This window comes from Anopheles coluzzii, chromosome 2 (genome assembly GCF_943734685.1).
Source record: "Anopheles coluzzii chromosome 2, AcolN3, whole genome shotgun sequence".
Classification (NCBI taxonomy): Eukaryota; Metazoa; Arthropoda; class Insecta; order Diptera; family Culicidae; genus Anopheles; species Anopheles coluzzii.
The window spans coordinates 41,218,219-41,242,983 of record NC_064670.1 but is presented as its reverse complement, the minus strand read 5'-3'; the positions used below and the strand labels follow the sequence as shown (position 1 = coordinate 41,242,983).

General features: G+C 49.0%; 3 protein-coding genes across 6 annotated transcripts; 2 read left to right on the top strand and 1 right to left on the bottom strand.

The window, feature by feature from the left end:
- The first annotated feature begins 627 nt into the window (after nt 1–627).
- LOC120961171 (glycerol-3-phosphate acyltransferase 1, mitochondrial) lies at nt 628–15,043 on the top strand. 4 transcript variants are annotated; one of them, XM_040384856.2, is made up of 8 exons: nt 628–848; nt 9,625–9,814; nt 10,354–10,464; nt 11,688–12,035; nt 12,134–12,604; nt 12,687–12,982; nt 13,053–14,098; nt 14,173–15,043. In XM_040384856.2, the coding sequence occupies exons 2-8, from the start codon at nt 9,635–9,637 to the stop codon at nt 14,346–14,348; spliced, it is 2,628 nt and encodes an 875-aa protein (XP_040240790.1). In that variant the 5' UTR covers nt 628–848; nt 9,625–9,634; the 3' UTR covers nt 14,349–15,043. The 4 variants fall into 4 exon arrangements, with proteins under 4 accessions (XP_040240790.1, XP_040240792.2, XP_040240789.2 ...); XM_040384855.2 differs by lacking the exon at nt 628–848 and adding an exon at nt 4,124–5,100; XM_040384858.2 differs by lacking the exons at nt 628–848; nt 10,354–10,464 and adding an exon at nt 4,123–5,100.
- A 97-nt stretch (nt 15,044–15,140) lies between these two features.
- LOC120961172 (uncharacterized) lies at nt 15,141–18,130 on the bottom strand. Its single transcript, XM_049607684.1, has 2 exons — nt 17,023–18,130; nt 15,141–16,943 (listed from the first exon to the last, which is right to left on the bottom strand). The coding sequence occupies exons 1-2, from the start codon at nt 17,262–17,264 to the stop codon at nt 15,164–15,166; spliced, it is 2,022 nt and encodes a 673-aa protein (XP_049463641.1). The 5' UTR covers nt 17,265–18,130; the 3' UTR covers nt 15,141–15,163.
- A 150-nt stretch (nt 18,131–18,280) lies between these two features.
- LOC120961173 (serine protease 7-like) lies at nt 18,281–22,680 on the top strand. Its single transcript, XM_040384861.2, has 5 exons — nt 18,281–18,632; nt 18,703–19,345; nt 21,427–21,629; nt 21,704–22,050; nt 22,112–22,680. The coding sequence occupies exons 1-5, from the start codon at nt 18,405–18,407 to the stop codon at nt 22,668–22,670; spliced, it is 1,980 nt and encodes a 659-aa protein (XP_040240795.2). The 5' UTR covers nt 18,281–18,404; the 3' UTR covers nt 22,671–22,680.
- Nucleotides 22,681–24,765: the final 2,085 nt, after the last annotated feature.

Genomic DNA, 24,765 nt, shown 5'->3' with positions numbered 1-24,765 from the left:
GATTCCGATGATCCTGGACGATTTTGAACGATTCTCGATTTTGGACTCTGGGCTGTTCTGATTGTACCTCTTTGGCGGGACTGGCTTTGAAACTGTTACGAATCGTCAGGAATTAGTTCCGCCTTTGCCTATTTTACATCACCTCAAGAGCGTAGACGTGCATTTTGACTTTTATTTTATCGAATTCGCTATTAACGATAAGCAGCATATTAGCCTGTATTTATCCTACTCTTTTGGTATGTGAACGCTTAACAATTTCTGAAAATCCCCGATAACTGCCTCGATATTTATCCAAATTTCAATTCCTAATCTTACCATGGGGATCGACGAACCATACCCGGCGGTAGATGTACTTTGCATAATTTAGTGCAGAAATTCACCGAAAAAACTAAGCTCAATTCGTTTGCAGAAAATCATTCAAAATTAATTATTGCTACAGAGTGTAATTAAAACGAGAAAATTTGAAAGTGATAAACGTGAACTTTATTTTCCAATTTTTACTTTTCATCAAGGCTAGGAACTTTTCAATTCACATACATTCGTTAAACGTCGCATGCGCGATTGACATTTGTTTCGTTAAATAGCCGGATGGGTTTGACAGTTTCGTTGAGCGATGTTTGTAATTATTTCGGTGAAAACAGATCCACCGATCAGCTTCCAAAACGTGGCAAATATCGTACCATATCTCAGATGAATATCGAACCAAACGATTAATAGCCAAATTTCAAGTTGTATTCAGTGTTGCACATTGCTTTTGGAGCGTCCTCGAACTTTTCTGAGCTGGAGTGGAACTTTCGCGACAGCGGTGCATAAGTTGGCATTGCCGCACACGGGAACGCAGTCGTCAGGTAAGCTGTTGCAATATGTGTATTTTATTTCAAATGTTTTTAGTGCTACTTTGGAGTCATTTTGTGCTGTGTCGATTATTTTGATTATTTTTGCGAGCCGGTCTCTTCGAAAGCTAAATTGTAGTGGCCAATGTAAACAACCCCTTTGAAGGACTGCAGCTGGTGTGACGATGGTGCACCGACCGTCTGTGTGGGTCGGTTTCGTTACGTTTCGATTTTCAATGCTTTCCAAAAGGGAAAATTTTCCAACACGTATCATCCAAAAGGTGTTTCGCAAGAGCATTACTGATTGTCTTCGCTGATATTAGCTCCGTCACTGACATTACATGCCTCAAAGATTGCTCAATATTTTGCACCAAAATGATGATGGTACCCAACACTTTCAATGCTTTCCAATTTGCATATAAACAAACCAAACTGATACCTTCGCTCCCCCTCCCCCCTCCATTTGCCCGACAATTGCTGAAGTGAGTAAGTTGAATTATTCAGTTAGCATTAATTAGAGCGTCGCGTTACGTGTTCAAATAAGCTTGTTCCTCTTCATTCTAGGTAGCCCCGACTCGAATGATCGCAAGCGAATGCTAAACCTGGTACAAAATTACCAGCTGCTTTCTCGCTACAACAACTCATCCATACACACACACACACACACTCATCTTCCTCCCAAACGGTTGATCGGTGATCGTCGTTGTTCCGGCGCGCAAAGCGCGCGCAACCGTTACCTCCCATGACGTCGTCATTAGTTCCGACCCGCGCGCGGGGAACGAAGCTGCCGAAACACAAGCTGTTTACATAGCTCAAACGCTCAAACGCTGCGCATTCGCACTAAACCCCCATGCAGCCATGCATCGACCAGAGCAGCAGGCGATTATGCATGTGCGCGCTAGCATCACGCCACCGCGAAAGTCGTTGCGATGGCGTATCAGTAAGCAAGCACGCGTCGTCCGGTGCGCGGTTCGTGTCCGCGACCGACGACGGCCAAACGTACAAATTGACCGCCGTTCGCCAGTCGATCGAGCCTTCGGCGTTCGTTCGCAAGGGTGTGGAGATATGGCATAGCATCCCATTTACGTCACGAAGCAGTCCGCAGTTCGCGGTGTACGGGGAGGGCGGATTGAAGCTTATCTGTTTGCGCTGGAGGTCAAACGGGAGGTAGCGATTTAACGGGGGTTTTTTGTTGTTGTTGCATATCAATCAGGATTGCTTTAGGCGATTTTGCGTTGGAAAATTTGGTTGGCAATGCCATTTAAATGCTTTTTCCATTCGAGCTCCCTTAACGCCCACGCGACAGTAGCAAAAATTAAGTACTTATATTTTTATGCTACTATCTAAAACTTCTTATCTAATCAGTATGAGATTGGTAAGGTAGCTTTGCCAAAGTTGGGATTTGCACACAGGGTGATTTGATGAGTCTGAAATGAACCCTCTCTTCAGAGAACTCCTGGTACGGTGGGGGGCAGGCTGAACTTTGGTCGCCCTGTGCCCTTTTGCAGGGCGAGCGTGCGGCTTTGGCGAGGAAGATAAGCGCGGACTCTATTTGCAGGTTTAGCTTAGCGGAATTTGGAGGATTTCGTGTGAATTACATTAATCGGTTTTGACGCGATCGGGCGCGCGTGCTGGAATTGCGTGCGTTGCTGTTGCTTGGCAGATGTTGACGCGATATCGCTTTTCTAGAAAGGAATATTTTGGATTACTTGTTTTATTTAGAATTATTTTATGAAAATCTCACAATAATCTTTTAATTTTTTGTTTACAGCGCAATCTATAAATGCCCGAATCGAGCTTCTATCTGTCCCATCGATCCTCATTACAGGGTTTTCCAGGAGTTCTCATAGCTGTGGAGCACTTTATTGACTCCTTCTTACGTGAAATGAACTTAAAGTAATGGGAATTGGTCTCTATAGCACCCTTGTTGGACAAATCCAATAGGAATTTTGAAGAAGCCTGTCCAAAAAGGGTGCCATAGAGTCCAATTTCCATCTTATGAAACTCATTTCCAGTAACAAAAAGTCAAGGAAGTGTCCCACAACTACGAGAACCCCTGAAAAATCTATATATTATTCTATATATTATTCTATTTGTTTTTTTTTTCACTTTTTCTCATTGCATAAAGATCTTTCTTCTGCTGTTGTAGACGAAAGATCGCTCCTGCTTTGTGACTTAGGTCTCGCATTTATCTAACAAGCTAGGTATAGTACTAGGCCACGATACACACTGTTGAGGAGGGTCAGCGCACCGCGCACACAGTGAAAGTGTGCTCGCGCTCTTGCAGATCGTTGATGAGATTTTTGTTTTGCTTCTTAATATACGTCCGTACAGCGGCAAAGACATAATAATATACTACCGACGCTATTTCCCTCTGAATCAGCTTTGTGCTTCCGCAAAACCGTCGGGACTTTTCCTACTGTTGGTATCCCTTTTTGGTAGGCTGTATTTAATGTGCCAATTCACATTGGTTGTGGAAAGCGGTTGAGTTGCTTGTTTGTGTATTTTATTTACAAATTTGAACCGATCGTATCTTTCAATTGTTGTCAATAAACCGATCGAGATGATGTACTGGTGTGCACTTTGCCTTCTCGTGTATGTCCAATCCAATCCGGTGTCCGGTCGCTTGCAAGCACCGTCCCCCCTCGTTGGTTGCATTGTCATTTGCTAAGGGCGTTTGTCGCACTCGCTTATTCTTATCGGAACGTAGTTGTGGTGGTGGTGAGGGGAAGGTTTTTAAAGCTTTTCTCTACGCGACGTGAAGATCAACAAAGACGACGACGATGACGACGAAGACGCTACCGAACCCGACGCTCTGAGTGTAACACTAGTAGCTCGGAGTCCATTGTGCCACATTGCTCCGAACCATTCCTTCCCCTTGGCCCCCACCTTCCTGCTCGTCTTCCCTTGGCCATAGATTGCAATGCGCACGGGGTTATCAGTCAAACCTGCTGCCCGCCCGAGTACATTTGCCGGCACGCACACACCCCGATCGGCATAGACGCAGGAGCATAGGCCCTTCTCTATGTGTGGTGGCCCGCCATAGTACTACTGAGTCGCGAAAAAACGTTGCCTTTGGGCGCAGGGAGGGGTCACCCCGAGAGGGGAGGGTACGCCGCGACCTGCCTAGAGAGTGTGTGTGTGCGTGCGATGGCGTATAATCTTCCGCCTGTAAAAGCCTCAAAGCATCGAAACCCTGCACCACCTCCGGGGGAGAGGGTTGGGAGCCGGACAGGCGGGCGGGAGCGTGCGAATGTGCGATTGTGGACGAACAAAATCATCGTGTACGTCGCTCGGTGCCGGCAGTCACTCGATAGCTGCTCTATCGTCGTTCGGATATGGTTAGACGAGCGGCCGCTGGCATCAGCAGCAGCATGTGCGCGCGCGACCCTTACGCGAAGAGCGATTGAGTTGAGTTTTTTCTTTCTGTTGTTGCCTTGATTAGTGATTACACGCCCGTGTCCCGCGACAGTGTGTACCAACGTTGGACCGTGGTTGCGTGTGTGTGTTTGTGTGCCACCGTTCTTGACTTGGAAGATCCCGTCCACCAGTGCAGTAGCAAACTGGAAGTGGCATCATTCCTCCATCTGTCCCAGTTCGTAGTTGGGTAGATGGGTTGCATCTACTGAAGAGAGAACGAGTATGGTTTCGGTCGGATAGTGCAATTGCGGTTCTGTGCGGTGCGAATCCCCATTGATGAGTGTGCGCGCTCTGTCGAGAGTGCATTCGATCGATCACGCGCGGTGTTCGGGAAATAGCGCGAGAAACCGAAAAGACTTCTCGAGCGTTTTGGGTATTTCTGTATACGGGGCTAGTCGTTGGTCGTTGTGGTCGATTTTGAACCGCTGCCAAAAACAAAAACAAAATCCAAACACTCTTCACAATCATTGTAAGAGGCCACAGCTCAGCTTTGACGCGGTACGTCATGCTCTATAGCGGATAAAAAGTGAAAGGAGTAAAATCGGGGAAAAACTCTGATCGCGAAAGTCATAAACTGTGCATTGTCTCTGTGAGATACCCGTGGTACGGTGTGTATGGTTGCGTGTAGGTGTGTCCGGTCTGTAGGGTCCTGTCGGCAGGACCTGCCGTGTTGGAAGTGTTGATTTTAGAATATCTGTAACGTTGCTGGTACGGCCAACGCAGAATCAAACGATTAAACTCATCTTGTCTGTGGACGCGGCGAAACTCGGAAGCACATCAAAATGCTGGGAATTTTTGAAGTGTTGCTGTTCCTTTGTATCATCGGATACTTCTTCAACAAAGAACGGTAAGAGAGCGAGCGAGAGTGAGAGAACTCTGTCACGATCGGCCAAGGATCGCGGTTGCCATCGCGCTCGACGGCGGTGCCTGATCATGCGTTAGACGGTGATCGGTCGAATCACCGGGCTGGAACTATGCATGTGTCGCTGCTGCTGTTGGATCGGTGCACTGATCACGCTCCAGATCGGCGGAACGAGTCAACCCATAGCCGGGTCCGAGCGCGCTTCGTTATCAACGCTAGTTGTGCTCTGCGCGCTACGAATTGACCTTTCGGAGGGACCTCTGTTTCGCACACTGCCTTGAAAACGATCTTCGTTCTTCGCTGTGTTCCTGCTGCTCGGCGTGTGATGTGGTTATGTCAGGCGGCGTGCGGCTTTTTCTTATTGCTTCAATTCCACCCCGGGGGGAGTTTTTTGTTGTTGTTGGTACGGTTACTTCCCCGAGCGAAATCGATCAATCGAATCCGGCAGCGTTGAATTGAATCAGATTGTGCAAACCTTGCAGATCTTGCTGCACTGATTGGCGATGGTGGTGCAAGATTGGACGATGGCCCTCGGAGAGGCCCTCCCGGGCCTGAGGGTTAGTGCCAGTTGTAGGTGGTATAATTGCGGAAGTTCCACAGTAGTTCTCCCTGTGCGAGTCTTCAAGTTCAAAACCTCGGTACGCGTCTGTACGTGTCTGTACTAAAGTCCGCACAATGTGTGCGCTTCTGCGACAATCCCGAAGGTAACACTCCGTGCCAACCTCATCCCCAACGTGAACGATGAGCCCATTCTGGGGAAGTTCCTGTCCTGCCGAGCCGAGTGGCATTGGTTTCTGTCAAGTGCCTCGGTACGTGCTGCATGCTCCGGCAAGGCGTTTCCGGGACGTTTCTGACCAACTGACCAACTCTCGTTGGCCAACCTCCTGTTTGGGTGGGGTGATAGGGCTACTACCATGTGCGAAAGAAACGAGCACACAGTCTGCGTCGTTGTGAATTTGAATAACTCACTTAAGCGCGTCACGAAATGGATTTCAATTTCAATACGTGTTGCTCCTGTACTGCGCACGGGGTCGAACGTTTCAATCGTAACGAGCATAATGATGCTTTTGTTAGCAAATGTTGTTGATCGTGCGAAGACGTGAACAGTTGCAACATTTTTTCGATTAGGTATTTGTGTCTGTGTGAGTGTGTTTTGTTTCATGTATGTAAAATAGTGGAATGATCGAATGATGAACTTTTTAAAATGTGTTGACGAATTGTTTTGAAACGGATGACTCTACAGGGCAGTAGAATCTGCTTTAAAGAACTCCATTGTATTCCAAACAGCAGCTTGGTACGTGTCGTCTGAACCAGTTCATAAAATTCCTTATACGATTGCAAGTCGCCAAAGCGATCGTTCATCAAAATCCAAATCTCGGTACAAAATGCATGAATATTCAACGAAGAATCTACTAATGTGTTTGTGGATAATCCAGGCATAAGCAGTATTGATAACATACTTAAGATTCCATCAAGAACTGGTACTAATCGTACCAAATCAATTCCTCACACCTTTGTTCACATTGATTGTCGATCATTCTTCCAAAGTCCATCCCAAGTGCACGGGATATGTCCCACGATACGCAGACGTTCCTTGATCCGTTGCAGATGTGTGTGCGTATCATTTCCGCAGCTGTGTGACGTACCCAAGCGGGAACAAATGCAATTTCTTTCTTTCTTTCTTTGTTGCACTAAAGACAAGATCGGCTTGCAACGAGACGCTGCTTACTTAATATGATGGAAAAAGGAACACAAACGACTGAGCTAGAACAGCTACGTAAACTTTCCTGCTTCCGACTACTTGGAACAGTTTGAAATAGAACGCAATTTACGCAACACAAAAACTGTTTAGTCACATTGTTTCATCATTTGTCCGATGGATGATGTACTACTCGTGTTGATGCAGTGTAGAGGCAATGACTTACTGACTCGAATCCATTCATAATGTGTACAAAATACGGTACTGACCTGTGCTAGTGTAGACATTCGAGCGAATGATTGTTGTCCACACTAGGAAGTAGTCTTGTTGCGGTTCTTTAACCTGTTTGACCAATGACAAAAACTCTACGCAATGAACTGCGCATTGTGATGTAACGGCTATTGCAGGCTATTGCCAGTGCTTGAGCAGTACGATCGGGGTCTTCTACAGCAAGATCTGAGGATGTCCATTTACTTCTCAGTTCTCAGTGCGGTTACATTTTGTTTTTCCGTGCACACACAGCGATCGAAGGTTTTGCGCTCCGCTGCATGCATTCTGCCCTGTAATAAGACCGTTGCGCACACATCTATTGCCTCGAACAGATATTGCGTACAGCCGCCGAGTGTCAAGGCCGCCGATGGCAAAAACAAAATGCAATGCAATGCAATTGGCGGTACTACTGGGCAGCTTCGTTCCCTTGTCGTGTAGTACCGCTTTAGTGCGCTTTCTCTGAGGCGAATCGAGTGAATGGATTTGATCTTTTTGGCTACGGCTGTGCTAAGAAGTCGGGAAGGGTTTGACGTTAGTCTCAATATATGCAAGGTGTCGGGGACAACGTTGCGATGTGGATTCAAAGCAGACATACAATTAAGCTACGCAGTATTGAAAGGGTTGCATCAGTGCCTTGTGAATATTTGTTGCAAATTTTTAGGAAACACTTAAAACATCATAACTTTTATCTATTTCATAACTTAGAACAAAGAAAAACATTAATACAATATCCTAAAAGCTATGGCCAATATTCGAGATTTGCAAGTTTGATAACCAATTAACTAGAAATCAATTGATTATCGTTGTTAACCACAAATGACGACGGTTTGTTTTTCCACAATCTCACCCCACCACTCGAGCAAACAAAAGCGGGAAGGGCAGGCACGATCGTCAATGCGCGGGTGTCAAGAGCGTGGCAATGGGGTTGTAGGTGCTTTTGCAAGTGTATCAGTAGTATCAACCCTACTCCTCGCTTCTCAGTAAAGGGAGTTGTCTATCCCCTTCCTATAATGTCTAGGCTCTGTGTGTGAACGCTTCCAATAAACATTACTATATTTGTTTGCTCTTGCTGCTGTTGCGCTGCTGCTATACCACCCTCCAGTCCAGCAGTCCAAGCACATTATTACAAATATTGATCCGCTGGTGCCTGGCACCCTTCGAAGCACTTATCGTTGATGATGGTTATTTTTGCAACAACAAACCAAAAAAGACCCAACAAAAGCCAAAACAGCCCTTATCTGCGATTGTTCGCACGCCCTGCCTCCCTGCCCTATCACCAATATCTGTCGCTTCGTGTTGGTCCGATCTTAGCCCTTTTGACCTTGACACTTCCAGGGGCGCAGGGACAGTTGGGGGTGTGGTAATTGAACCTTGCTGGGGGATCGTGCGTAGTTACAGGTTTGCTGGTCCTGGCTTTACTAATAAGTTTCGTTTATCTTTCGAGAGTAGTACGATACGTGCGTGTTTTGCGGTACGTCCCCAAACACGGCTCCGTGTGCATAGCGCCGCCGGGTCATCTAGCCTGTGGCGGAATCATTTCCGTAGACTTTGGACATCGATTATGGATGATGAGCGATTTAACTGATCGGTTTATCGATATCCTGTCGGTTCACAAGAAACAAAGGGCAATCGTTGGGTGGGTGGGTTGGTGGTTCGGTACACGCGCTGGAGTGCAGTCATGCTTAGTGTGCTTGGAGAGGCTGATTAATCCTCCGGCTTGGGCAAAGTTCACGTTGCCAAGATTAGGTGGGCGGTGTGAATCGGAACGCTATCATTGGATATTTATATCCCCAATGGGGGTAGGGGGAGAGGGGGAGCTCATTAAGTACATCACCATATGGCATGTGGCAGGCAGTTTCAGGGCACTTGATGTAACTGTTCTGTCAAGTGGTTTTATTGTCTTTTTATCTGTTTATTATTTGTGTTGTACGTTTTTATGTGTGGCTGAAGCAATAGTAGCTGTTTGATTGTTGTTTATATTTTTAGTATGTTTTGTTTGTTTTATTATTAGCTGCACTTATCATTAAAATGTAACTTGATTGTTTTAAAGGTTTTGTTGAAGGAGTGTACTAAAGATGGGATCGTATTTAATCGCTGCTTTCAATCGACAATAGCCATGGAATGTTTCTTATGAACAATAATCTCATTGCCGAATGAGATAGAGTCTGGCAGTAGCTGCCAAAAGGCAATACAAACTAAAGCTAACTGCTAAGTGATAAGACAGTGCCACTACTTTTAAGCTGACAAGAAGATTACTAATAATAATCTCCGAAATGGATTGTTCTAGAGCTGATTGAAATATGGCACGGTTTCATTGCTATAGGTTAACAGATCGCGACCCTTGTGCCACGTTGCGAGCGATAATGTGTCCCTTGTTTAATGGTGCCGACCTTGCTACGACCAGTTCTATTTTACGCAGTTACGCCAGATTCGACGTGGAAAGCGACGTGCTGCAGAGCGAAGCAGCAGCTTCAGTGCATAATGTATGTGTGTCATTTTGATCGATTACTAAGCAGTGTTTTGTTTTCCTTCCTCCACAGGGCAATCGATATGGTGGACATCATATCGAACCGCGTTCAGGAGGCGTACGGATCCTTCCGCTTGCCAAGCGTGTTTGGGCCGGGCACGGACGCCCAACCGAATGGAGGCTTTTCGACGTACTCGATGCTGAAGCGCTTCGGCGAGGCTGGACGGCGCCAGCGTCAGTTGAATGTGGATAATGATAGAATGGTATGTGGGACATTTTGCCCCGAAAATCGAGCCAGTTCCTCCGTGCTAATGATACAAACCAGTGTGTGTAATTAATTGGTTACTATCTAGGCTGGTGTGCTACTGGTCTGTGTGATAGGGCAATAAGTGTGTAAATAACTCCCTCCTTATTTTCTTCCGCGCACACAAAACCCAAGTGTTGGTGCAGGACTCCTATTGCTTTTTATTCTAATCTTTTGTTTTGTTTTCTATTATTATTTTCATTTTACTGTAAACTGCAAATTCTCATTGCATTCACACGGAATCGATGTAAAACACACATGTACACACATAAACAAACACACACAAAAATGCACAACAAAACGCTCCACCAATGCTCCAACGACCAATACTTCGATACTGCGACACACATGTGATGATTTGCTGTGACTTATTGCTGCACGATATGGATGACTACTGAACGTGAATTAATGTACAAAATTGGATTGTATTTATGTTTCGCCAAAAACAAACCAAACCAAAAAAAAACAACAAATTCCCGACCCTTCGTCCGCTGCCAGGTGCGACAGCAAAGTCTCTTCCACATAAAGGAAACGCCGATCCCGCAAGTGCAACCGGAATTGAAACCAATTCCTGGCCTGGCATGTCCCCATTGCTCGCCAGCAGAAAGCGTAAGTTTGCCGTGTAATGCCAACCGATCGATCATTCGTTCATCTGCTTTCATACTAAACGCCTTGCAAAAGTGCACAATACTAACAAGAGTGTATGTATCTCCTTCACGAGCTGTTTACTAACCTCTTGCACATTCAGTGGGTTTGGGTAGTTTTGATTGATGCTGCAAAAGGAAACATAGTTAAGACTCTTAATTATAAGAATGTTTCATAAGATGCGCGTTTGAATAATACGTCCAACAACATGTTATTTAAACGTTTTTAAAGAATTAAGTCTTTTTTCCACGAATTTAAAATACTTTCTCATCTACTTGGTAGTACATCTTTTCTTTAGAAACTCCCTCCCTAGCGCGTCAAGTGCATTCAATCCAAAGTATGAATGAACAACAGCATAATAAAATATCGCCTTATCTTTCTTACCTGCTACTACTCCTACTACTACTACTACTGAGCAATGTTCCGTGCGTAAATGCTTGCGGCACGAAGTACGCAGTTTCCTTAGCAAAATTTGCATGTTTATCATATGCGAGACACCGTTCACGCTCGCTCACCCATGCAACCATCCACCCCTGATTGCGTCGTTACATCGTTCGCTCTCGCGTCCGCTCACTGTCGCCGGCGATCGTTTCTCTATGACGATGAGGATCGTCACAAATCGGACAAGAAACGCTGAGAGATGGCGAGTTGATCCGTCCCACGGGAACGTTCACGCTGCCAGTCGCAGCACGCATCGCTCACGGTTGTCACGGGTTAAAGTTCTATTTTTACCCTCCACAATGTACACGGGAGAGTAGCCCCCCGAGTACTGTCAAACTCGGTTGCTCAGTTGTTAGGAACATCTTCAAGGGTGATTTTTTGTGAAAACGCAACGCTGTAAAATACGGTTGTTGGCTGGAAATCGTGATACAGTCAGTGCGAGTAGCACGCACAATGTGGGCTTCGGGTGGCTGGATTTCAAGGTGGTCGTTATCTAACGCACCCGGGAGCAGCAGCTCAGGTGGTGTTGCTGCTGCCGCTGGCAACGGATACCAGAATCGCATCTATCAGCTCGAACAGTTTTGGGTGCGCAAGGCCGTTATCATCATACAATTCTCGCGTCGCGTCGTCACGCTTCACGGGAGCACCGCACTGTATCTAATCTGTTTTTTTCTGTGTGTGTCTGTTTCTATTTCTTCCCATTGTGGTGCAACACATCTCGCCCGTACGACGCATAACTTCAACAGCGTCCACAGCTTAGTGCGGACGATCGACGGCGCAGCGCGATTGACATATTGCGCGTAACGACGCACGCCGGTGAGCAGTATGCGCGCGTGCACAATCCGGGCAAGTTCGACTGGGGCGTCTGGTGTCCGCATCTGGCGCAGGCCACCCGTGTGCGCCGCTTCTCGTACCCGCAGGTGGCCGGTGCCGTCCTGCCCGACGAACGTGTGCAGGAGGCGCTGGATACGGCGGTCAAGGAATCGATCAACGACAAACGGGCCGAACTGGGGCTGGCGGAGAATGACGAAAGCTTCGACGAGGATCGCTACTACAGTGAGATGCTTCGCAGCCATGAACGAAGGGCGGGCAAGGTAAGTACCCGGCTCGCGGTGACCCACTTGAGCCGGTCAACGTGAGAGAGTCGCCGTTTACTGATGAAACACTGTTTGCGCTGCAAAACAACTTCCAGATCCTGATCGGCATGCGCTCGAAGATCTCGAACCTCGTGCTGCGCATTACCTCCTGGGTGCTGTATAAGCTGCTGCCCTGCTTCATGTCTGGGGTGGCCGCCCATCCCGCCCAGGTGGACATGATAAAGCGCGCCATCGAGAAGCACCCGGACGTGCCGCTTATCTTTCTGCCACTTCACCGCAGCCATCTGGATTACATTATGGTGAGCTTCATACTGCTGAACAACGACATCAAGTGTCCGCTGGTCGCCGGCGGGGACAATCTGCGCATCCCCGTGTTCGGCAGCATTCTGCGCTACGACGGTGCGTTCTTTATCAAGCGCAAGATTGACCCGCTCACGGGCAAGAAGGATCACGTGTACCGGGCGATCCTGCACACCTACCTGCAGAAGTGCCTGACCGCCGGGCACAATGTGGAATTTTTCATCGAAGGTGGCCGTACGCGCACGGGCAAACCCTGCATGCCAAAGGTGGGTTGCTGATGAGAGGGTGTGGCGGGGAATTTCCGGAAGGATCGGTTTTTTAACCCTTTCTTTCTTGCTTCATCCACAGAGTGGCATTCTTTCGGTGATTGTCGATGCATTCAACGATAAAAGTATTGCCGATGCGCTGATCGTTCCCGTCTCGATCAACTACGAAAAGCTGGTCGATGGAAACTTCGTGCGGGAGCAGCTGGGACAGAAGAAAATTCCGGAAAGCTTCGCCTCGGCTGCGTCCGCCATCATGAAGGTGCTGAAAGCCCGGTACGGGCTGATGAGGATCGACTTCAACGAACCGTTCTCGCTAAGCGAGCTGATCAAATCGCTCCGCAAATCGGACACCGCGCACAATTACACGCCAGAGATGCGGTAAGTGCACTGGAAGCACAGATCGTGAAGAAATGGGGTTGATGATTAATGCGTTTTTTCCTCCTACCAGACGATTGCAGCACAAACCATCTTCCTCCTCGTTGTTCGGCACGGACGTGGTGCAGGAAGAGCAGGACCAGCGCCAGCTGATCGACAACATTGCGCGGCACGTCGTGTACGACAGTGCGCGGGCCACCTCCGTCATGACGACCAACGCGCTAGCATTCCTGCTGCTGAACCGTTTCCGCGACGGTGCACCGCTCTCGATACTGGTGGAAGCGCTCGATGAGCTGCGCGCCGTGCTGAACGGTGTGCGCGATCTCGGTTTCACCGGCTCGTCCGAGGACGTCATTAGGTACGCGGCCGATCTGCTCGGCCCGGGCCTGGTAACGAAGGAAAGCCGCAATGGGCAGCTGTTCGTCAAACCGGTGGTGATGATTCCGAACGTGATCGAGCTGTCCTACTATTCGAACTGTCTCATACCGCACTTTGCGCTGGAATCGATCGTCGTCACGTGTGCCGGCTTGCTGAAGCGTGAAGCGGAACGGAACAGCAGCACGGACCGGCACGATCACGCGGACGAGGTGACGGTCGGGCGGCGGGCGCTGCTGGCGGCCTGCATGGAGTTTGCCGAGCTGCTGATGTACGAGTTCATCCTGTGCAAACCGTGCCAGAAGCTGGAAACCGTGCTCGAGAACACACTGCAGGAGCTTTGTCTGCGGGAAATCCTGTCCCAGCCGGAGCAGGAGCTCACCGAGGACCAGGTGATGGCACGCAAGCTGGCCCACAATCTGGAGTGCGACGGGCTGGACGTGGACGACGACGAGCTGGACGATTATTTCGACGATCAGCACAACTCCACCAACGGCGGCGGCGGCGGTGGTCGGCCGTACCGGGCGGTGGACGACGATGTGACGCGGATACATTTCCCGGCCGAAACGCACTGCAACCGGCTGGTGCTGGAGTCGGTACTGGCGCCCTTCACCAACACATACTCAGCGGTGGCGTCGTCGCTGCACCAGCTCTTGGACGGCAACGCGATGGTGGAATCGGAATTCATTCGGCTGTGCATCAAAGAGATCAGCACGCGGGTTGAGCTGGGAGACTGTAAATATGGTACGTATGGCAAAAATGTGAAGCGCTGAACGGTTGAACTAAGTGGGATGCTAACGATTTCCACTCCATTGCAGGCGAGAGCATATCCACCGATACAGTGCGAAACTGCCTGAAGGTGTTCGAGAAGCGCTCGTACATCGAAACCACAAACAACAGCGGCGTGCGGTTGGTGTCGCTGCAGCCTCCCTTCGACACGATGGCGGAACTGCAAACCATAGTACAACAGGTGCACACGTTCGTGCCAGTTTAGCCTGATAGGATAGCAAATCAACAAGGGTCCGTGGGCTCGGTCCGCGTGTCTGTACGATACCAAACCAAAACCAATCGTTTCGCGTCCGAAGAAAAGCGATTGCAACGAAACGTTTGCAATCGTGACTAAGACTTTAAGACAAATAAGCGCACACACACATACACATAGGGAGGCGCAAAACGATTAGAGCAAAGGTTTGTGATTTGTTTGTCGAAACCTCATCAAAAGACTGTTTGCGCTCCTTCAAAAATGTATGCTAAAAGCACAAAAGGAACAATTTCGGTCTGCGCGTGCGTGTACTACTGTTTAGTTGAGGCAAGGAATATATTGCTACGGTTGCTGTTTTAGCTTTAGGGACCAGCACTGTACGATTGCTCAATCGGTAACGACCGCCGTAGGCGAGCGTCTAATTTCCAGTGAAAATGAGTGATTGAACTCGTCGTTATAAATTTGTATTAGAAAAGACCAACGCGCCAGAGCGCGATAAAATCATATCAAGTGGCTGGATGTCAAGAAATCCTCGGGAACGTGCGTGCGTACATAAGCTTCACGTAAGCTTCACATGCGGGTATTGTGTGGGGCAGCCTGATTGAACGCTTCCCCGGACACGGTAGATGGCCAAATAACTAGACTTGATTTATAATGAACTGTATGAAATACACGAAGTGAATGGAAATGGTTGTTTAATAGCTACAGATAGGAGTTTGCAAACAATTATGCATTCTTCACATCTTAACGTCCGATCAGAAAATGAAGTTGGCAAAATTAGAAAAAAATGGTTTGAACGCTCCGAGCTCGCTCCAGATCCACCGCGATCAGTGAACAAATTCAAACGGCACGTACTCCTCAACTGGTACGCGCAATGGTGCTCTCTGCTGCGAACGCGCCCGCGAAGCCTGAAACGCGTGCACCGCAAGCTCAATCAGAAAGATGCCCCCGGACAGCAGCAGCATGGCAAAGTAGAAGATGAACAGCGGCAACAGATGCTCCATGTTGAACACGATGTAATCCGGCACCGACGGATGCTCCCGGACGCGCCGGATCTGCATCAACTGTACCGCCGTCTCGAGCTGGTGCTTGAAGCGATCGTTCATGCCGGCCTCGACGCAGTGCAGCACGATCGCGTTGAACGTCCCGGCGAACGGTGACGTCTTCGGGACGGCCATCGATTTGTAAAACTCGTAGATCGGCTTCTGTATCGGCCAGATGCCATCCGGCTTGCCCGGGATCCACCGGTAGTTGCCGGCCAGCACGAGCGGCACATACTCCTCCGCGATCAGCAGCGCCGAGTTGCCGTGCATTATGATCTGCTCGATCGAGTCACGCAGCGAGGAAGTGTTCCTGGTGGACAGCCGGCCCGACAGCGCGCTGTACACGGGGCTCTGAAAGTGTGGCCCCTCGTGGCGCACGATGTGCTCGTGGTAGTGCGATACCTTCAGCTCCAGCTCCGTCTCGATCAGCTCCTCGAGGCTGTTGATGTTGTTGACCTGCTGATTGCTCGGGTGCAGATACCGGATCGTGACGCCCTGCCAGATCGGGTACGACACAATGTTGTACACGAGCAGCCCCACAATGATCCACCGTTTGCGGTCGGCTCGGGGCAGCTTCACCGACACGTTGTAGATGATCCCGACCAGGTTGAGCACCTTGGTGCCGAACGTGTGGCTGCTCGGTTCGCGCGGCACATCGAGCCGGCGGGCGGCATACTCGAGCAGGAAGATAATCATCGGCACGCCGAACGAAAGCAGCACGTTCGTCAGCATGTACGCCACGCTGAACGGGTTGATGAAGACCTGCGTTTTGTCGCGATTGCGGAAGTAGTTGCGCGGCGTTATGAAGACAAGCTTCTCGGTGGAGATGTAGTGCAGGTAGAGCAGGTTCCGCGTGTCGTAGTTGTGTATGATGCGCGAGTTGGCCGCCAGATCGATCGCATTCTGCTCGATCAGCCCGAGCGTCCCGACCGGCGTCCCGTTCTGGTGGATGTACCCGATCGACAGCTCGAGCTCGTTTTTGTGCAAGATCAGACTGAAGTTCATCTGCTTCTGCATGATGGACAGGATCTCCTGGTCAATGTCGGTGAAGCTTACCGTGCCGAGGATGCAGTCGTACGCCGACGTCGAACCGTTGCTGACGTGCATTGCAATGTTGAGCGGATAGCCGTTCAGGTTGTAAACGCGGTCGTCGATGAAAAGGTTCAGCTCGCGGTTGTACGCATCCAGCTGCTGCCCGTCCGTCAGCAGGCGACAGTGCAAATCCGACTTCCCCGTCGGAAGGTAGCGCAGTTCCGGCGAGAGTGCCTTGCGGAATGGGTTAAACAGGCAGCTCTCGATCGTATCGTTCGCGCGGTGATTCAGCACAATCAGCTGCAGCAACCGGTACCGGTACCAGGCGGCATGGAACAGCTCGGCCAGCTCCTGGTCGGCCATTTCCTGCGTGATGAGCATCACCTTGGCGCGTGGGTTGTACTCCGAAAGGTAGGGCAGTAGCTCCGTCAGCAGGTCGTCCATGTGGCCCGAGCCGACGAAGCATTCATTCGTGCGATACTCCAGCTCTTGGGTGGTGTGCTCTAACGATTGGTGTACGAACGCCTGAAAACTAAGCTTGTAGTGCTCTTGTTAGTGGAAACACGTGTCGTCAGCGTGTGATCACCACCACCACCACCACCACCACTTACCGATGAAGGGTGAAGGCATTCAGCGGGACCGGATTGTGCAGACAGTATGGCGACATGATTGGAATTTCCGTGCACGATTCTATCACGGTGACGGTGTGCTGGTCCGTGAGATAGTTGTCAAGGATTCGTGTTTCCATCGACACAGCCCGAGAGTGGCAGTCGTTGTGGCGCAGTGGATCCAACACTGCTGTTACCCTCTGCCACAGCAACACTAGCAGGACGCAACTGCACGCTTGCTTCATGGTGAATTTTTGAGGGAACGCGTACCATGCTAATGCGTTTTTATAGTGCGAATTGAGCAAACAAACCCTTGCGGAGAGTAATTAAGGGCGATTGTTATCGTTCGATAGTTCTGGAAAGCTTCCTAGATGGTGTTTGATAAGCGAAGGAAATCATTTATCACTTTCATCCCGAGTCCGGAGCAGTCCATTTGGGACAAATAGTTCGTTCGTTTCTAGAACTACGTTGTGGTCCAGTTTAAGCTCATTATACTTTAACAAAATTATTCGTTAATCAATATCCTCATACCTTGAACGCCAATCTGAAACCACGACTCGACTCAAGATCGACCCGATGTTCTGTAAGGTCAACTCCAAAGCAAACAAAATTAATTCATTGTTGCCAAACCAGCCGGCAGACCACTGCCTGGTCAGCTTCTGAGCGGGGTAACAGATCCTCATCAACGCTGCGCTCGGCGGGGAGCATTATGTTTATTTTAAGAGCCATCTTTGGTGAAGGGTTCCGGTTTGGTAGGCTCGCGAAACTCGTTCCGCGCACAGAAGAATCGGAAAGCCGAACGACGCATAGACACACCGCAGCAAGAACCATCCGCAATGGGCGTATGGCTTTGGCACTGAGTGGAGGGGCGGTTGTAAAGGGTGTTTGCGGTGTGCTGGAAAATCCCCCAACTGGTTCCGATGGCCAGATGGTGACGTCACGCCGCATGGGACAGAGGAAGAAGCGACCCGACCGATCCGGTTGAACGCACCCCCTCGCGTACGGTGGTGGTACCCGCATCGTTGCAGCCAGGGGTTGGGCTTGCTACGGAGGACGGAGAGCGGTGACATCGGTGGTGGAGATTGTCGTTCATCTTGAAATTCGATCCTCTTTCTTCTGGCGGAGTGACACGAGTGAGCGCATGCGAGCGCGATACGCTTGGACTTCGACGCTTCGACGCGCCCAATCGATGCGGCGTAGAGCGATAATCCGGCTGTGCGCGTTCTTTGAAGGTTATGGGGCTTTGTCGGCGTTTGTCCTCGCGGTTTTTGCCTCGTGCGCTCTGCTGCCGGTCGTTAGTCGCGGCTTCGTTGTCGAGCTGCGTTGTACGAACGGGGATCGTACGCGCTTCTCTCTTGGTTGTTGGCAAAACATTCTAAAGCCCAATGTGGCCATCTAACGTGGCTCTTGTGGTGCTGCTGGTGGTTGGTGTAGTGAGTGCTGGATGTGACCAGCCGTGTCAGACGCGGGCGGCCAAACCGCAGCCGGGACGCTGTGTCCCGGTGGCCAAGTGTCCCTCGATCAAGCAACACCTGCTGCGGTTGCAGTTTCGTGCGGCGGATCAGTTGGAAGCGTTTCTGAGTGAGCGTGCCTGCAGCTACGGAAAGGATGGGGTAAGTATTAGGAGAAGGGACGTGGGGGGTCCCTGTGCTAAACCCGCTCATGAGTGTGTCCGCCGTGTAGACGCTGCATCTGTGCTGCACCGGGAAGATAGCCGCCGATCGACGCACAGAGCTGGCACCGAACGAAGCCCTCGAGTGTCCCGTCGACTGCGTGCCGATCGAAGACTGTCCGGCAGTTTACGGGCGCAGCATGGTGCTGCAGAAGCGGTACGACCGTCGCCTGCACAAGCTGCTGCGCGACAACTTCTGCCACGAGCAGGCGGGCCAGCTGTACGTGTGCTGCGATCCGGAGCGCTATCCCAACTCGAACACGGCCGCCACCCGGCAGCTGGCCAAGCGCGTGAGCTGGCAACCGTGCGTGACACCGTTCGGGGACGATGGGAAGTGTGTGCCGCCGGCCCGCTGCGCCATGGTCGACGACCCGAACACGATCGCGTCCGAGCTGGAGGCGTTCGCGATCGGGTGCGATCCGGTCGCGAACCAGTCGCAGCTCTGCTGCACCGAGCAGCTGCTCATCTTCGACCAGGAAGCGGGCAAGGAGTGCGAAACGAAGGCTGGGCTGGAGGGGCTGTGCACGGAATCGGAACGCTGTCTGGATTTCATCGAGTCCGAGGGCAAGGACGTGTACGTGCGGCAGAACTGGTGCTACACGAACCTGCAGCAGGTGGACTACTTGTGCTGCGCGCGGGACCGCATCAAGGAGCGTAAGTAATCAGCATTGAATGGTTAGTCAGCAACAAAAAACCCACACAGGTCCAGTGACCTCTGAGTGAGAGTGACATTTTGTCTTATCAGCTGTGCTGTGCGTTTGGCCAGCTGTGCTACTGTGCGGTGGGATGAGATTGTGTCGTTACAATTTGGGGATTTTTGTTTTGGGTGTGTTGTGTTTGCTGCGAGAGATGTGTACGTTTTGTAATAATTGGAATTAGTACTTAGGCCCGTGTCTGTGCTCCATCGCATGCGATTTTATCGCACGTGCTGTCAAACGCTTTTTCGTATAATATTGCGATTAATTGGATGATTTTAATAATATAACGATTATGAAAAATTAAATTGAGATTGTTCCTACAACTACACCACACATTTAGTTTGACAGATAAAATCGGATGCGGCGTCCGACGAAATCAAAAATTTTTGATTCCGTCGTACGACGAAATCGCACGTCCGACGTTATCTGTCAAATCCCATATAAAATTTTGACAGGCCTTCCGATAAAATCGCATCCGATGGAGCACAGACACGGGCCTTAGTTACAAAACTCATGCTAACTGGTAATGATGGATCATGCAACTTCATTAACGGATCGACCCTGTGCCGGATGAGTCTATGAAGGAATCAATTCCGACCTGTCATAGGAACTCGTTATGTACTTATATGAATTAGTGATGTACATACTGAGCCAGAACAAAGGAGTGAGTTAGTGATAATACTGCAGAAGAGTAGAATAATTAAATCTAGACTTTATTTAATTTTTTCGTTTTTCACCCATTTTTAAATGAATTATTTGTGAGCTAAAAAACTTTCGACAGTTAGATTTCAATGTGTAATGAGTGAGCTAAAGCTTGGACTCACATCATCACTAACTCATCCACTCTGAATTAACTCACGTTACTGAGTGCTTGAGTTTCATCCGATCAGTGCTCGAGTGCGCCAGTGTGGTTTGGAAGCCATCATCCCAGCGCCTGTCAGATCGATTAGAGACAAACCAGCGCAAACTCTCTGGATACGCGATCAGTCTACTCCCATGGCAACCAGGTAGCCAATAGCCACCGTATGAAACTCGCCTATTGCTTCTTGGACTACAGCCGTTAAAAGACAGACGTCGCATTACCCAGCAACTATTCGTTGCTGGGTTATTAACGACTAATATTGACTGCCCAACTCTGCTTCTACAACTAGAGCTTTATGCCCTGGCGGTTCTTCATACGCCCACGCCCGTTACTTGCCATCGGCGAAATAACTCTGGATCAGGTGACACGCTTAATTCCATAGGCAGGTCATTCACTGAGGTTTACTCGCTGCTCGATTTCAACATCTCACTACAATCCTTCAAAGACCGATTGCACTCAAGGCGGTCCTGACGTATCTCGATTATTTTATTCGTGTAAACTATGTATTAAGATCATGCACCGGGACTTATGTTGTCATATTGCAATCATAATCTCTAGTATGAACTTGTTTCACTCACAGATCAGAATCGCTTATTTCACATCCTTTTTGAGGATCGGGCCAATGTATTGATTAGATCATGTCAGCAGACCACGCATGATCTGTTAGAATGCCTTTGTCAATGCGGATTCCAGTTTGTAGGTCTAGTTTCGTTTGACTCATCTACAGTTGAACTCACTCGCTCTGTGTGCCATCTAGTTTTGCGTTTCAATTCACTCTATGTGAATTGCCGACCATTAAACATCAAATCTACGCTTTCTCTACTTGTTAGACAAAACAAAATTGACCGTAGACCATCATATTCGGGTTTGTATCTAGTTTATAGTAACTTATGATTTTATAAATCTACCGAACCCAACGTCAGAGTTCTCCTAGTCCCTATTGGATAGCTCTGACTTGAAAGGTTCGGGTCAAACTGCCCTTCACAGAGTACTTGTTGGTTTTGTCTGCTACTTCTTCTTCTATTTGGCGTAACGTGCTACGCGGACATGCCGGCCTATACAGGCTTTCGTGACTTAATTCATTACCACGTAGCCGGATAGTCAATCCTTGCTATACTTACCTGTTACTGTTACTATACTTACTTTTCGTACAGTAATGCATCTCTAATCTTTAGCTCCACAGGTTGAATTTGGAATACGTGCCGGGGAGGACCTAACGGCCTGCTCGACGGTGATCAATAGACCAGGATATTGTGTTCCGCTGGCGCAATGTGGACCGGTGGCGAGGTTGCTGCGTCTAATATCTACCCGTGGAACGACCGCCACACCGGATGAGGCACGCTTCCTGCGGGCATCGATTTGCCCTACGCCGGAAGGAGTGAGTTGTATCGATCGTTATGTAGTTAGTATAAAGTAGTTACTAATATTTGACATCTTTTCAACGTATTCCAGGCCACCGGATATCATGTGTGCTGCGATGTGACGGCCGTACAAACTACGACTACACCGGCTCCTACCACCCAGCCACCGACCACTGTTGCTGCGGCCCCAGCCACAGCGAGTCTGGTCAATCATCCTAACATACGACTGTTCGATCGGACGAACTGTGGTCTCCCGGGGACGGTCAATAAAATCGCCTTCGGTCAGCAGGCACGGCTATTCCAGTATCCCTGGATGGCCATGATCGTGTACGTGTCCAACACAACCGGCACGGAAAGTTCGGAATGTGCCGGTACGATCATCAACGTGCGGTACGTGCTTACAGCGGCACACTGTATCGACGGTCAGATGGAACGGATGTAAGTTCTTGATCAGTGACGCTGCTGGTAGCGCTCTCTAACTTGAGCCTCTCCTTTACAGGCGATACGTACGAATCGGAGAGTATGATACCCGCACAGATCCTGACTGCGAGGAGGACACTTGCGCTGCTCCAATCCAACGCTACGGAGTGGAGGATGCGATCTTCCATCCCAACTTTACCCGCATCGTACGTTCCGGGCATGATATCGGACTGCTGCGGTTGAACCGTTCGATCGACTTCAGCTCAGGGGACGTTTCGCCCGTCTGTCTACCGTTTACCACCGGGCTGATGGGATTCGATCCGACGCTGTACTGGATCACGGGTTGGGGACTGACGGAGCGGCTCGAGGTCAGCCCGGTGCTGCTGCAGGCACGCATCCCGCCCGTGTCCTGCAGTCTGAGCAGCTACGCCATCTGTGCCGGGTTTGGCAATGCGACGCTGCATTGTGAGGGTGATTCGGGCGGCCCGATGAAGGCGCAGGTGCCGGAGTACAACTTCCGGTTCGTGCAGTACGGTGTGATATCGGCCGGCCCGCGCTGTGGTACGCAGGGTGTGCCCGGGATTAGCTCACGCGTTTCATTCTTTATGCAATGGATATTGGACAATATAAAAGCCTAAGTAGATCGTACTGAGCGTTGGCTTTTTCATTGCTGTTGGTGACTTACAGGGTTTTGCGATTCGCTCACACATTTCTAGAACTATCAAACCAACGTTTAGTCTCATGAAAATGTATTGCGGCCGATCAAAATTTGCTGTCCCGAGTATTGTCAATTTATGAAACTTTCATTGAGATAGTTTTCGTTGGTAAGTACAGGTAGTCCCCACGATAATGTAATATGTTCAAACTATGCATAAACCTAGCTTGAATTAACGTTTTCTTCTTGTTTTTCGTTTCTTCGCTTTCTAATTTCTTCTTCTATTTATTCCTTCTTATTGATTTCCTCTTCTTCTTTTTTCATATTTTTCCGCCGTCGGATGATTAACTTAGTAATCAAACTCTTTCAGCAGTACCTGCGGGGAGTCTAGTTTAGACAGTTGTCTTGAACCATTTTATTACACAAGAGGGGGACATTATATTCCAAAACATAGTCCTGCAGAGGTTGTTCACTTGACTCAAATCAATTGGTTTGATTTTGGTTCAAACCAAAATTGGTTTGATTGGCTCATAACCGAGGAGATTGCTTTATCTACTTATTTACTTATTTGACGCTACAACCGCTTTGCGATCTTGGCCTGCCTCAGGAGTGTCCGAAACCGCTCACGATCTCGCGCCTTCGTCTGCCAGTTCGTTATCCCGGCCTTTATGGCGGACGCCTTCACGCCATCTGGTGAATTGATTTCTCAGGCTGTAGAACGGCCGGTTGGTGGCCAGCGTCCTTGCTCGTAACTAATCCATGCTATTGTCGGAATTGACCCTTGAATTGACATAGGTGAATTCTGGGACAACTTCAAAAGTGTGTTCACCTATCTGTATGTCACGCCTTCATAAGTTTGAATTAGTTTTTGGTAGGACCGCTGATGTTGCCACCATCACTTTGGTCTTTGCCTCGTTTATCTGCAATCCGAGGTTCTCTGCCGCCTGCTCGATCCCTTTGTAAGATTCTGCTACGAAGGAGAACCACAGACCAATGATGTCTATATCATCAGCCTATGTCAGGATCTGGGTTGACTTATAGAAGATGGTTCCCGAAGTCTCCACCTTCGAGTCCCGGATGGCCCTCTCTAGCGCCAAGTTAAATAGGAGACAGGCAAGCCCTGGCGCAGACCTTTGGCGGTAACATCCACCTTCCCCTAGCAAGTTGGTCATAATCATTCTAACTAGCCTCATCAATTTGCCCGGGATTCCAAAAGAGCTGAGTTTACTTAGTCTACTTTGAGGATAATTTATTTTGAGCCTTTTATCATTCAGGACATAAAAGGCACATAACATTTAAGAAATTTATTTTATTGATACGTTGGCTCCAACAACGCCGAATAGAATTCCTAGCCGGAGACTGTCCACTCGTATCAAGTCAGTAGTTGCTCCAACTGTCGTAATAAGTCTCAAATGGCTGTGTACTGATCGTGTAGATCGTTACGCTAGGAAGAAGAAATATATCTGGGATATGAACATGAATGAACTATGCGATTTATTTCTTAGTTTACGCATCTCGGCAGAAGTTGTTTCAATATTAATGAAGCAATTATGTATAACCATGTGGACGTAAGACTTTCTAAAATATAATAAAAATACTTATTCGTCATACAGTTTCAGTAAATAAGTTTGGTCCAACAGATCAAGATCGCAAAGGGGAACACGCTGAAACATGGACCTCCAAATATTGTCTCATCTTAGGGTGACTCATTGCACGTGCGTTGCTACGAACGTGCACACCAGAATGACATAACACATGACTCACATCGAGCGAGCATAGTACACCTCCTCTCACTCATTAACCTGAAGCGAAGATTACCGGACTTACTGTGTTTGTGTTTCATTTATTTTTGATCTTGCCGAGAGCGAGAGAGGTCTACTGCAGCTACGCGATGACGTACGCAAGGGACTTTCCCACGTTCGGTTTTAGGCAAATTTCCAGCATCTCACCGGGGTTAAAAAGGTCCGGCGCTGAGTGTTCTGCCCATCGCCCGTCTTATGTTCCTGTATCGTGCGTACCATCTAAATTTACCGGTTCTTACCACACCAAACGGCTCTCCCGTTGTCTGCAGTGAACCA

Excerpts from the sequence above, each read along its gene's own strand:
- LOC120961171 (XM_040384855.2), top strand. The coding sequence starts at position 5,036 with ATGCTGGGAATTTTTGAAGTGTTGCTGTTCCTTTGTATCATCGGATAC. Across the intron at positions 5,101-9,624 it reads TACTTCTTCAACAAAGAACG|GGCAATCGATATGGTGGACA; the intron begins GTAAGAGAGCGA and ends CTTCCTCCACAG. Across the intron at positions 12,036-12,133 it reads ATGAACGAAGGGCGGGCAAG|ATCCTGATCGGCATGCGCTC; the intron begins GTAAGTACCCGG and ends AACAACTTCCAG.
- LOC120961172 (XM_049607684.1), bottom strand. The coding sequence starts at position 17,264 with ATGAAGCAAGCGTGCAGTTGCGTCCTGCTAGTGTTGCTGTGGCAGAGG. Across the intron at positions 16,944-17,022 it reads AATGCCTTCACCCTTCATCG|TTTTCAGGCGTTCGTACACC; the intron begins GTAAGTGGTGGT and ends CTACAAGCTTAG.
- LOC120961173 (XM_040384861.2), top strand. The coding sequence starts at position 18,405 with ATGTGGCCATCTAACGTGGCTCTTGTGGTGCTGCTGGTGGTTGGTGTA. Across the intron at positions 21,630-21,703 it reads TTTGCCCTACGCCGGAAGGA|GCCACCGGATATCATGTGTG; the intron begins GTGAGTTGTATC and ends AACGTATTCCAG. Across the intron at positions 22,051-22,111 it reads GACGGTCAGATGGAACGGAT|GCGATACGTACGAATCGGAG; the intron begins GTAAGTTCTTGA and ends TCTCCTTTACAG.